The sequence below is a fragment of the Lissotriton vulgaris genome, chromosome 2_1 (assembly GCF_964263255.1).
Source record: "Lissotriton vulgaris chromosome 2_1, aLisVul1.2, whole genome shotgun sequence".
Classification (NCBI taxonomy): domain Eukaryota; kingdom Metazoa; phylum Chordata; class Amphibia; order Caudata; family Salamandridae; genus Lissotriton; species Lissotriton vulgaris.
The window spans coordinates 1,639,744,401-1,639,757,010 of NC_141687.1; the positions used below are offsets into that span (position 1 = coordinate 1,639,744,401).

The 12,610-nt window shown below is 40.7% G+C and overlaps 1 protein-coding gene across 2 annotated transcripts in view; it reads left to right on the forward strand.

Moving 5' to 3' along the window:
• Window positions 1-10,281, forward strand: part of MECR (mitochondrial trans-2-enoyl-CoA reductase) — a 50,691-nt gene extending 40,410 nt beyond the window's left edge. For both annotated transcript variants that reach the window (XM_086957513.1, XM_086957514.1), the window contains 5 exons: window positions 1,691-1,793; window positions 2,521-2,594; window positions 6,944-7,004; window positions 7,475-7,547; window positions 8,686-10,281. In XM_086957513.1, the coding sequence (XP_086813639.1) occupies window positions 1,691-1,793; window positions 2,521-2,594; window positions 6,944-7,004; window positions 7,475-7,547; window positions 8,686-8,849 (475 nt within the window). In that variant the 3' untranslated portion in view covers window positions 8,850-10,281. The remainder of the gene's footprint in view (window positions 1-1,690; window positions 1,794-2,520; window positions 2,595-6,943; window positions 7,005-7,474; window positions 7,548-8,685) is intronic.
• Window positions 10,282-12,610: the final 2,329 nt, after the last annotated feature.

Consider the following 12,610-nt stretch of genomic DNA (forward strand, 5'->3'; position numbering starts at 1 on the left):
TCTAGCTCGTCCTATTCCTGAGATACCATATTAGAATTTTAATCTGTACTCTGGTGTTCTACAAAGGACAGCTGAAAAATAGCTTTTGGGTAATATTACATTCCTACATGTCCTACTTTTAAATTCCATGCAGCCTGGTTTCTGGGCAATAAGGACTACATAGGGCTGACTTATTAAAATTTGAACGGGTGGTTTTGACTTTCAATAGGGTTTATTTTGGCAGGTCGGATTGAAGTTTTTACACTTCTACCGTCTGGCTACACTGATAGGCTTGAAGCCATATTTGTACTTTCACTCTAGTGGAAGGCACAATAGGTACTTCAGTCAACTAGTCACTTTTAACTTCCATCCCTGGACCCATTTTGTGCAATATACAGTTGATTTACAGGCAAGGTCAATATTAAAATTAGGAGTATGCCAATTCGACCATGTTTAAAATGGGAGCACGGGCACCTTACTACTTATTAGCAGGGGTAAAGTGCATAGAGATCTAAAACTGGCAAAAATGTAGGATCCTGCAAAAGGCAAAGAATTTGGCGTGACCACACAGAAAAGGTGGATCTCATACACTTGCCAACCCATACACCATATCATGCAGGTCTGCCTTCTGTTCGTCACTGTCATACATCTGTGATTGGCAGCATGTGTCCATTTAGGTAGGAATCCAAATGAATATTTAAAACCCTATCTGCAGAGACTTAGACTGCAGGATTTCTTGCCATCTCCTAGATACTTATTTTTTCTGGTTTTTCATCACCATGCCACTTGGTTCTCTGAAATGCAGAGCATTGCCCACAAATAGTTCATTTTGTGGTTGGGTAACCTTGTGTCACAGCTTCAGTTACACACTTGTACTAATTTCAAAACATGGAACTACTAGCAGGTCAAAATGATAATATCTACTCATTTCTTGCATGCTGCTTATACACAGACCTCACAGGTTCATTGATTTGCCCTTGTCTGTACAGTATCATTGTTACCCTCTCATCTGTAAGATGCATTCTAAATTCACCATCTATTTTTATGTGTATGCTTTCATGCAGTCGCCAGCACTCACAATTGGATGTCCTGCTACTATGCGATTATGTTATGTTTCCATGTGTGATGTATGCATGTACAGACCATGAACTTTACACATAAATAACAGAACACAGTCAAGTGGATGACTGCTGCAGAAGACCTATTATCTGTACCATCTCTGTAGCAGGATCAAGATAAAAGAGCTGTTGCTTTCCTTACCTCCTAGTGTTAGTGAAGTGATCACATCAAATGTATCAGACATCAACATTCACAAATCCTAACTTGGACTTGTCCTATTAAGGAAACCAGAGTAATTCACCAGGCTGTTGCACCTGAAAATCTGTTATGACTGGGAAGTTTAGTCCCATGTCATGCTAGCATAACCTGCTTTAACGAACTTTGCTCTACTGTGTTGCCAGAGGTACTGCCCTGTCACAGCACCACTGTTATGTTCATTGTTGCCAGGATCCCTCAGCGATACAAAATTAGCAAAAGCCAGTTTCAGAAAATACAGGCTGTTCTGTAGAGGGTCTCATGCTTATGAAGAAATTAACTTAAGCCTCTTTCAAATGAGAAAATCCCCTCGTCTCCATTGCCGAGTCAGGTCTGGTGGGATAGTAGGTGGCTAGAATGGCTCATCCAATCCTCATTGCGTGTTTTTCCTGCCCAGGCCAGACTTGCAGACTTTGGTGGATAAACTGACTGTCATGGGAGCCGACCACGTCATCCCAGAGGAACAGCTAAGGAAGCCTGAAATGAAGGACCTCTTCAAGGTATGTTCCCTTTACTTGTTTCCTAAGGTTGGAAGATGCTGTTGAACTTGCATCAAAACATCTGTTCTACACCTAAAAAGGGCTTAGTTCACATATAAGTTGGAGTACGTTCAGCCAGCCTTGCGTGTTGTCTAACATCACTATTTACCTGTAACTTTCCATTATAAAAGGAGAGCTGGAAGAATGGAACACAGCGTACCCCCCTGGTATGAAAACTCACATTGCTACACAAAACCATGTTGGGTTTAAGATAGGGATGTAGTTTAGCCCTAGCCCTATTCGGTCAGTTAATGGCTCCTCTGCATTTGCAGAAAGCCCCTAAATGCCACTGAATCAGCTGACAGACCCTCTTCCTTGACAGAGTGACCCAACTAACATTTCCTCTTAATGTACAGATTATGTACATTAATTTTGCTTAATCTTACAGCTTAATTTAAATGTTTTTGCATTGTGTCCTCAGTCTAAAAACTCTTCCTTTGAATAGTGTCCCCAAACTTTCTTCAGGTACTTAAAATCTGTCCCTTTGAAAAATGTTACCATATAGTCTTCCATGAGCTAGTACATCCTCATCAAACTCTCCTTATTCAGCTATCGCCTCCTTCTTTTGCATTGTTCCCAAATCCCTTTTGGAATTATCACCTTATTTTTCTCCTCGCTGAGTGTCCTCCAAACTTTTTTAAATCTGATAAATCGTTTTTAGAACTATCACTTTCTCATTCTTTTGCAGAGTGTCCACAGACCTCGGTTGGCTCTGAATTGTGTTGGAGGAAAAAGCACCACTGACATGTTGCGTCACTTAGAGTAAGTTTTAGAGTGCAATCTGCCTTTTTTAAATTCTAGTTGTATCAAGATCCCACTGTTAGTTGGATTGAGGCTTCCAAACGTGCAAGCAAGTTCTGTGTGACAGACAAAGAAGAACTTAAACTTCTCTTGCTTCACTTTGAACACACAGCAACAGCATGTACATTCAGCCCTGTTGTGTACATGCTGTAAGGAATTTAACATAAGGGTTGATTAATCTAGTGTGATTAATTAATCTAGTGTGATTATTCAGAGTGTCCTGAAAAGCAGGCTGCCTTGGTAGGACATGGTGTTCTGGGACTTTCTGAGATGGATTGCCTAAGAGGAGCTGTCTTGATTGTGTTGTGTATTCTTTGTATCTGCACTATCATTGTTAACTGATGCCCACAAATGTTGCAGGAGTATCTGTAGAATAATGGCGATCAACAATACTTGCGGTGATATCTGGGTAAGAGTAGAACACTGACTTCACTAGAATTGTGCCTAGAATCAAGTAAAAATCAGCAGTCATGCTTTTCTACCCACACTGAGAATGTGACCACGAATGCTGATACTGAGGACTGCAAATGTAAGAATGGGAGCCTTCCTTTAAAAAGACAGCACACACATTTTTTTGGGGGCACAGTTTTATATAGCGCAAACTTGACCCGAATCGGGTATCAGCGCGTTTTACCTAGCACCAGTTACGTTAGATGAGAACACACAAATTTTTGTTAGGCACGGGGAGATTACGTGATTTGCCTAGAATCTCAGGATGTTCAGCATCCTTACCGAGATTTGAACCCTGTTCCCCAGATTCGAGGTCGACCGCCTTAGCCGTTAGGCCATCTCCACTCCTAATAAAAATTTTGATTTAAATGATAGCACCATGTTAATAATTTTTACTTGAATATGGAGTAGAAGTACTACCAATGACGTGTTCTGTCCTAATCTCGTGGACATATTTCAAATGACTGTAGAGGATTATGAAACATACATATAAAAACAATCCTTCAGAACAAAACTGTTTAATAAATGTTTTGCTAAATGGATCTAGAGGTAAGGGAATGGAAGGCTGGTACGGTAATAAACTAGTGTAGGTTTTTTACAGTTGACCTCGAGAGCTGAAGGAAAGGAGAACTTCCATTTTCAGCTAAACAAGGTCAGCATAGCATCCTTAAATATTTCATGGTCATTTCTTACCCAAATAAACTCCTGATTTCCCACTGGTAAACTCTGATTTCCCACTTTAATTCATCCCCAATTTGGGAGTGGAAACCCACCCAGAGCATTGGGAAGTGAAAAACGACTATATATTAATCATTTATGATACCATATCTACCATCCAGGAAATTTTAGTGCAGTGCGACCTCTCATGGTCACCTTTGAGTATTTTGATGAGAAGAGAATGATATTCATCATACAGTCGAGTGAGGTTAGCAGGGAACCATATTTCAAAATAGTTAATCTCATTTTTGACTACTTTTGTGCCTTCTCATCGTACCATGGGCCATTTCTGTCCGGTCGCTTACACTGATTTAGGTTTTAGGCCAGCCATGTTACCATGGCAGTCAGTTTCTTTAAGTACCATTGACATTCACTGGATTGGTACCAATCAAGAGTAAAATATTGTCCCCAGTGAAAACTTAAACTGATTCTTGTCACAGGTGGGGTCCCTGATACCCCTCTTATCCCATATAGCACAAGCGAATAATTCCATAACTAGTGCAATTATGAGATGTGGGAAGGGTCATCCAGGCCTGATGCCTCTTGTCAGGGTAGATCTACCGGAGCTAATTCCTGGTTCTCCACCCTTATCACCCGGACTACTAGGAGGGTATAAATAGAGATCCACCCACTTCCATTCATGTAACGGGGTCTTGCAATCATAGCAAAGTTTGTATTGTGGTTTAACAGTAACATGGGTATGGTGCCCGCACCTACTCCTTAGAAGGCATAATCAGTTTGTAGTAATCATGTGAGGTTGGGATAAATTAAAGTTCTTTCTACTAGGTGACAGTGCCAAAACCTCGATCAAATGTTCCCCATAGTTCATTATTTCAGAGACGGCTATTACATTTTAGTTCCAGGAATATGACCACGTTCTAATAACCTTCCAAAACTAGTCCCTATTCATGAAAAATTTTAAGTATATTTCAGGGAACTTCACAGAATTCAACACAGCGGCATTTTTCCTGGGCATGTCTTTTACAAATCGGTATTTCCAACCTTCTGCCAGCTCACTTGATTTCACCTCTAAGGGGAAGACTGGATCCAAGAGAATCCCAAATTCACAATTCTTGGCAGTCCCCAACACAAGGAACACCTGGAGGATCCTTCCCTTACACAATTATACTCCCACTGTCTTCATTAAAGAGGGTCTTTCGAGCAAAGATAATTGCTAAGGAGCCTGTAGAAATTATTTTATTGATGAGGGTTCTTTTATTGGGGGAATTATGGATTTTTACAGTCAGTGTATCCTATGTAACTTCTTTTATGAGATCCTATTGAGTAAATATATAAGGTCCCATCTTTGATTTACAGACTAGCCCAGGCCCATACAAGACAGAGGTCTATATTTTCACATTTTCCTGTTCCATCCTCCCCAAATTTGAGATTCATCGATCCATAAGGTCACATAGGTCCTCTAATGGCTGGACTTCCTCAAAATGTCTGATTCTTTCCTCTACTCTACTTCATCAAGGCAGTTGTACCACTATGTGATTAATCAAGTCGCCTTCAATCGCATCAAATGGAATTCTTCGAGCAAGTTTTTTACATTTCCTTTAGTAGCCACCTTCTTCTAGTCACCCGCCAGAAAGGCTGTTCTTGCCTTCATCTGGGATTGCACTTAGTCTCGAGTTAGGTGCCAGTTTTCTGAAATAATGCCCACTTCCCTTTCCAGTGCATGGAAGCCCATGTGGGTCCCAACTGATCTAGTTTTCAGAAAATGGGAGGCCCGCACAACTGGACTACACTCCTCACCTCCCAGGCAAGATGGTTGAATGTGCGATACAGAACCACAGAGTTTGACCTCACATTCCCAGCAGCAGACTGAAGTGTAATGCAAGAAGATCTTTATTCTGTTGCACCTTGGCAGAGGACCATCTGCCATATTTGGAGATCTCTATGCCGCCAACGCTGCAGTTCCCTTTATAGCATTGAAGGTTTGCCAAGGGGACGCCATGTTAAAGCACCCACTTGGTAAGCTTTTTTTTATTTAAAGAGGGGGTTTGTTACCTTGAACAAAAAGTAAATGGCCCCAATAGAAAGGGAGCTTTTAATAGATTTCTGCTATGGCTCATATTTTGGACGCGAGCAGGGAATTTGTGTGAGAGTAGCCTGCCCCTCAATCGGACGGGGCGACCGTTATATAATCCAATGGCCCCATTGTCGACAGTCTGCTGGTTCTGTGGGTATTATTGGTGGAGCCAATGGAGGGCCTGCCAACTGTAACCCAGCAGTTTCACTAACTGTAAATAGGGCAGACGAACCGCAGGTTTGGCGGGGCACGGCAGGTAGGTTGCTAGTTTATGGTGTTCTCACTCCACCAAGCCCTAAATGAGGCCCTATGTTGTCTGCTCACTTTTAAAAGAGTTCAGTGGAAATTATATCACTAAGTGAGGAGCAATAGCAAAAGGCTTTTGAGTGACTGAGACATTTGATTGGCGATGTCATATTTTGCCGCAGCAGAGGATACTGTACTCTATGGTTGCTGAATCATGTTTGGCTTTATTTTTGGAGACTTGCTGTAGGCTTTTTCTGTTCATTTAGCTTTTCAGGAGGTTTTTATGGTTTATTGATGAAGAAACTGGATGTTTTGTACAGGCTGGTTGAGATTCATTTGATGGGGGAGGTCGAGGCAGAAGACATGCTTAGTCTAAAACTATTTTGAACAGCTCCCTGTCAGTCCTTCTACTGTTGTGACTCATAATGTGAATTATCACTTCTACACTTAAAATATTGTGATCAAAAGTAGCACTTGAGGATTGTTGCAGTGGCAGATTTTCTGCAGAACAATTCCGGTCAGCAGCATTCTCTTTTCAGAAAAAGAGAAGTTGGAGTTACTCTTGAGCATGGGCAATCTGTACACTAAGTAATTGTGTATTTTGTTCTCATCGTGAAGGTATTCAGTGTACTGAGCAACTTTTTTAAGTGTTGCAGAGCAACGGATGATTTTGTGGGATGTAGAGTCTTAGAAGAGAGGCAGTGAAGTTTCTTTTGTGATCTGGTCTTGGATGTAATTGTGGAAATACAATTTGTGGCAGAGACAACAGCACTCTTTGTGTTAAGCACTATTCAGATAATGCAATGGGGAGCTTAATTAGCTCTTTATTTTCTGGTTACCCTGAGCCCTCTTTTTTCCACAGGCGAGGGGGCACAATGGTGACATATGGAGGAATGGCCAAACAGCCCGTCACTGTCCCGGTGGTATGTATAAATGCAAGGGGATTTGAGCTTATTCAAAATACTCATTAGGCGAGGGGAGTTGCTGGATTTGCGTCACCACATCCAGCTCATCTGCACCTCACCTCATCTCACCTCCACCTCAGTCTGGCAGCCTAAGATTGACTGAAGACCAGTTCCAAAAACCTCCACCCTCATTTCAGAGATCAGTATGACAAGAATTTAGGAACTGAAAAACAATAGGACGGCTGAGAAATATTAGGCACTTGCATGTCGCTGACTCTGTCCCTGCTGAACAGATCTTTCAGAGTACGGCCAATGAGAATATTACACAGTTTCTCTATAGGCCATTCTGTACCTCAGTTCTATGGAAAGTAGGGGTGGGTGTCTTCCAGTTTTATCTAAAAATGGTTCACGTTTGGAATTACATCAGTGCCTACAGTGAAAGAGTAATGTCTCCTTCCCACTGTCTCCCCTTCCCACTCTTTCCACAGAGTGCATTGATCTTCAATGATATCAGCCTGCGAGGCTTCTGGATGACCCAGTGGAAGAAGAACCATGCTCAGAGTGAGTACACTGGTTAGGTGTTAACTTCTCCGGGCAATGAATAGTATTCTCCGAGTTAACTTACTGCGCCCTGACCGTGAGTGTGATACCCTGAGTGAGCATACTGGATGTGGCTTACCTTCCCCATTGTTGTAAATGTAGTGTTCTGAATAGATACAGTGGCAAACCGCAAGCCTCCATGGGCCCTTGCTTCGCCCAAGGATTCAGTGCTGTGCCGTACCACTTTAGGTATGGAAAATGGAAAAGAAAACAAGAATGTTTTTGACATTAACTGTTTCTTGAGGACCACTCCTCAGTTTGATTGCCCCTTATGTGTAAATTGATTTTTAGAGTGTTTGTTCCTTCAGAAATGTTTCTGTTAATTGTGATGAGTGATGCTGGCTGTTGGAAAGTAAAGTCATTTGTTGTGGATTTGGTCCCATAAAGCCAACAGTTCTTTTTCATCACACACAGAAACAGACACAAAAAAGTACATAGGAGCACCAGCTGTTCGAGCCCCATACCTCACCCCCTCCCCTCCCAGCAGCTACAGCAAGAAAAGCACTTCTGCAAGATTCCCTTATGAACACTCAATAGGAGTATCAGCAGATCACAGAAAAGGAGCTAGTGTACACACACACATCCTAACCCCCCCCCCCCCCCCCCATAAAGCCTCACATGCATTCCAGGGTTAACTGTCAAGAGCAGAAGTGGTCATTGAAAAATTAAGTGCTGGGTAGCATTGTGTGTGTATACACATAACTGTTGCAGTGCATGCTTTGCACTCACAGGAAACAAGTATAGTTTAGTTCCAACCTCTGTCACACACAAAACAAGTACAGGAGGAAAGTGAAAGGGCAAGTGTCCCTCACACACAACATAGGTACAGCTAGGGACACAGCAGTGCAGTCATCACTTACACAACACACACATGAACTGTGTAACGGTGTAAACGTCGAATGACTGAGTTCCTGTACACGGTGCTTGAAATGTGACTCTGCCGCACCTCTTGATTGCTCCATATACAAGTCTGCCTTTGGTAAAATTTGAAATCCCAAAGATGGATGTGAAATTATTAACACAGCCATCTACAAGTACCTACACAATCAAAATATAAAACTAAATCAGACGAAAGTATGTTTTTTATTTTGATGGGCAGACAAAGAAGCACTCATTGAGATGATCGAGAGCCTGTGCCAGCTGATTCGTCGAGGGAAGCTGACACCGCCAGCCTTTACACAGACCACACTGGAGGAATATAGGGCAGCTTTGGACGAGTCCGCGAAGCCGTTCAGTTCTAGAAAGCAGATACTCGTCATGTGATAGCAGGACGTGATGTTTGAAGGTTGGAATCCGGCAAGTCCTCTGGTCAATATGTCACCTTATCCATTGCTGCATCAGTTAGACTTATGGGCTGATGGTTGGAGGAGTAAACTTGATGTGTGTAAAGTTTTCTGCCATTGATCAAATAGACCATTGCTAACATCATCAGAAGATCACTTTCTTTGTTTATGTTGACTGCAGAAAACTCGAATGCAGGTCATTTGCAAGGTCAGTGCAAGACCGCTAACCCAAACCTCTGGAATTAAAGCAATCTCTGTGGGTGGCTCGTCTTCTTTCTGTTCCAAACAATGACCACAAATCTGCCTAGTTATATTTTCGTTGTGGATGAAAATTGACTTCCTTGCCTAGAATAGGCACAAAAGATCTGGAAAAGTCCTCGAATTAATGGAAATGTGAAAGATAAAAGAAAGTAACAACTGTTCCTGTCAGAAGAACATGGTAAATAGACTCCTCCAAAGAGGTTTGACAAAAATGAGACATTGTGCTTCTGCAGTCAATTCTGTTGAATGGTACTGTACATCGAAAAATGAGCAGCAGCCGCTTGCTGTTGTCTGTTTATGCACTGGTGTCTCATGTAGTGCTTTCATCCAGGTCATTTACCAAGACAAATAAATACTGATATTGTTGTATTTATCTTAATTTTAGGCAATTCTCTTACCTTGAATTTCTTTAAATGTGTTCTTCTGCTGACAGTGTATTTCTCCAACAACATGAAATAATTGTCGTTCGAGTACTGTCATATCCAATTGTATTCAATTGAGTGTATAAGTTGGGGTGTTTAATTTCCGCTTCAGAGTTGTTCAGTGGATTAATTTGCCCTGCTCAAGTGAATCAAGCGAGTAATAAGTATAAATGCAAGTGGAGTGGTGGCTCCTTTTTTGTGTCATAATTTTATTCATCTGACTCCCTTATTATCAATATTATTGATTTGAGTGATAGAAAAATTGTAATACAGTGCTTTGAAGTGCTCTATGATTAATTAATATTTTTGTTTACTTCCTGCCTACATTGTCGCTATATATTTGTGGAATCTGTCGTATTCAATAAGCTGAATCTGGTGGGATGATTTGAAGAAGAGTATGATCAAGAAAAGTTGCTCATACATAAATCCCGGGACAGTGCAGAGAGAGATCCAGCTACAGTCCAGGCATCCTCGGGTGAATGAGCCCACACTGGACAAACCTAGAACCCGAGAACTCTCCAAACACCTCTGCAGGATATATAGGGAACCTTCTAAATAAGAACAAAGAATGAAACATAACAAAATATGCATCTTTGAGCATGTGTTATATGAATGAGATAGTATGTTCCTTATCCTTGTGCCACTGTCCAACACGACTCCCAAGTCTTTGGAAATTGCTTTGACTGTAAAAGAGTGCTTCGCCACACTATTAAACCATTGCAGAACTAAGACTGATATGATCTTGTCTTTACCCTTCAGCAAGGCATCATTCTGTTCTCTTGACCGCAAAAAATGCCTCTTTCTTACACACAAAGCGTCTTAAATGCTCAATAGCAGTGGTGTATTCCTGTACAACACTAGTGTAATATTCGCTCAGACCCTAAAATGATCTTAGTAAATCTTTATCCACGGTTGGTGGTGCACACTTAATCGCATCAACAAGATTACCTTTGAGTCTGATACCATCTGCTGATACTGTGTAACCCAAGTAGAAAAGTTAAACTTGCGGTTCTCTCTAGACATAGTCATGACTCTGTCCATTACGATATGAAGGACCTGCTCTTGAATTTCATTATGTTCTTGTACGTTTTTGGCATATATCAAGATATATGTCACCTTCAAATGCCTGGACCTCTGTGACACCTTTAAATGATGCTCTAAGCAATTTTGAAATACTCTGGCTGCAGATGCCAATCCAAAGAAAGCCTAAAATATTCAAAAGTTGTCTGAGTGTGACGAAAGTCGTCATGACTTTTGACTGATCAGACATCTACTTGACATCTATTATTTAAAAAAAAGTTGAACCTCCAATGGCCGTCAACATTTCCTGTATTTGTGGCAGTGGATGTCAGTCTTTGATGATGTTTTGTTTTACAAGCGCAAATCAGCATGGATATTACAAGATTTCTGCTGCCACCCACTCTGCAGAATCCAGTGGTTCAATCACAACGTCTTTATTCATAGAATCTGACACATTTTGTTTTATTAATCTCTTTTGCTAAGATAAACACGAGTCACGTTCTTCTTGACAGGAAAGCCACCTGCCTTCATTTTAATACCATGTTATAGTCCTTTGACACAACCTACTGTAGGTTAGAACTCTTCTGCATATTTGTTTAAAATGGCTTACAGTTTGTTACTGACAATGCCTACTGCTGCTACAGGCATCTCACCTAAAGAAAAAGCGTTAGCACTACCAAGTCTCATAATGATACCTAGTTTGCCTAAATCACACCAATCAATTGTAGTGCGACCCTCAATAGCAACATATATCTTTGTAAAATGTGTATCTATCATAAGTTTTAAACTATCTTGGAAATAAGCGGAAATGTCAATATCCTGCTCTCCAAAAGCTTTTAGGTGAACATCTGACCCAGTTAGATATTTGTTTTGGGGGTAAAATGTACTATCCGAAAGAGCTGTTAAAGGAGAGCCTGAATATGACATGACATTAAGGCCAATATTCAGTATGAATCAAACCTAGTGGTTCTTTATAATGCAGAGTTTGAATGGGAGTAGCATCTTCAACAGTCAAAACTAAATTGCTAACTTCCTTCTCTAGTTCCTCTACCGTATTGACCCTAAGTATGGTTTAATTATTTTTCATTTTTTTAATTGAATTTTAATCTAACACCCTCAGATTCTGTACAAATACAGCAGTAAAATAAAACACAATGTTCACAGTTCGCTGCCACTGAAGGGAGTATGGTATTATTCTTGATAACTTTGCATACACTTCGGAAGTGTCCATACGTTTTGCACCTAATACAGCACATTGTTGAGCATGTGGGACAATTCCCGAAATTAGACATTGACCCACACCTGAAACATACAATTTTCTTTTGTTAGTCTAGAATTTTTATCTCTGACATTTATAGCACGCTTCAGATGAATGTCCAGTCTCTTCCACAGCATTTTCTTTCTCAGACATAAATGAACGTTCAGTTCTTCTAGCAATGTCTAGAACTTAACCTCAACGTAGGGTTTCTACATGCTAAAAGTCTCTCTTGAATCTTTTTGCAATAAGTTTAAGACAATTTGGCGCCTAAAATAATATTCCACATTGTCATCGAATTTGCACTTAGATGTGAGTATCCGCAAGTTTGAGATATGTTACTCAATACATTATTTGGTGAAGCTTTTTTCCAAACAAATTTCGGGTTGCTTATAATCGTCCCATACTGCAAACTGCCCTCTTGGTGTATCTATTTCAGGCACATTGTACAAAATGTCCTTTGCCTGCTTCTGAGAAAACACAGAATAAAAGTGCTTTTTCCTTTTATGCTGAAAATAGTTTTCCATGAATAGCGACAACATAATTCTCAAATGCTCATATCCATTGTTGTTATTTGACATTAGGTGTTCCCAGGTGCTGTAGGAAAAGACTTGGTTGATTGGACATCTGATTAGACGACAAGATAAGTAAAGAATTACTAAGACAGCAATATGACCAGAATAAACTGTCTCAATATTACCATGGTTCCTGGGATCGAGGCTTTGGTGTTGCTGGTGAGCCTCATTTCTAAATACAATGGACATGTGGAAGGTGAAAGGTGAG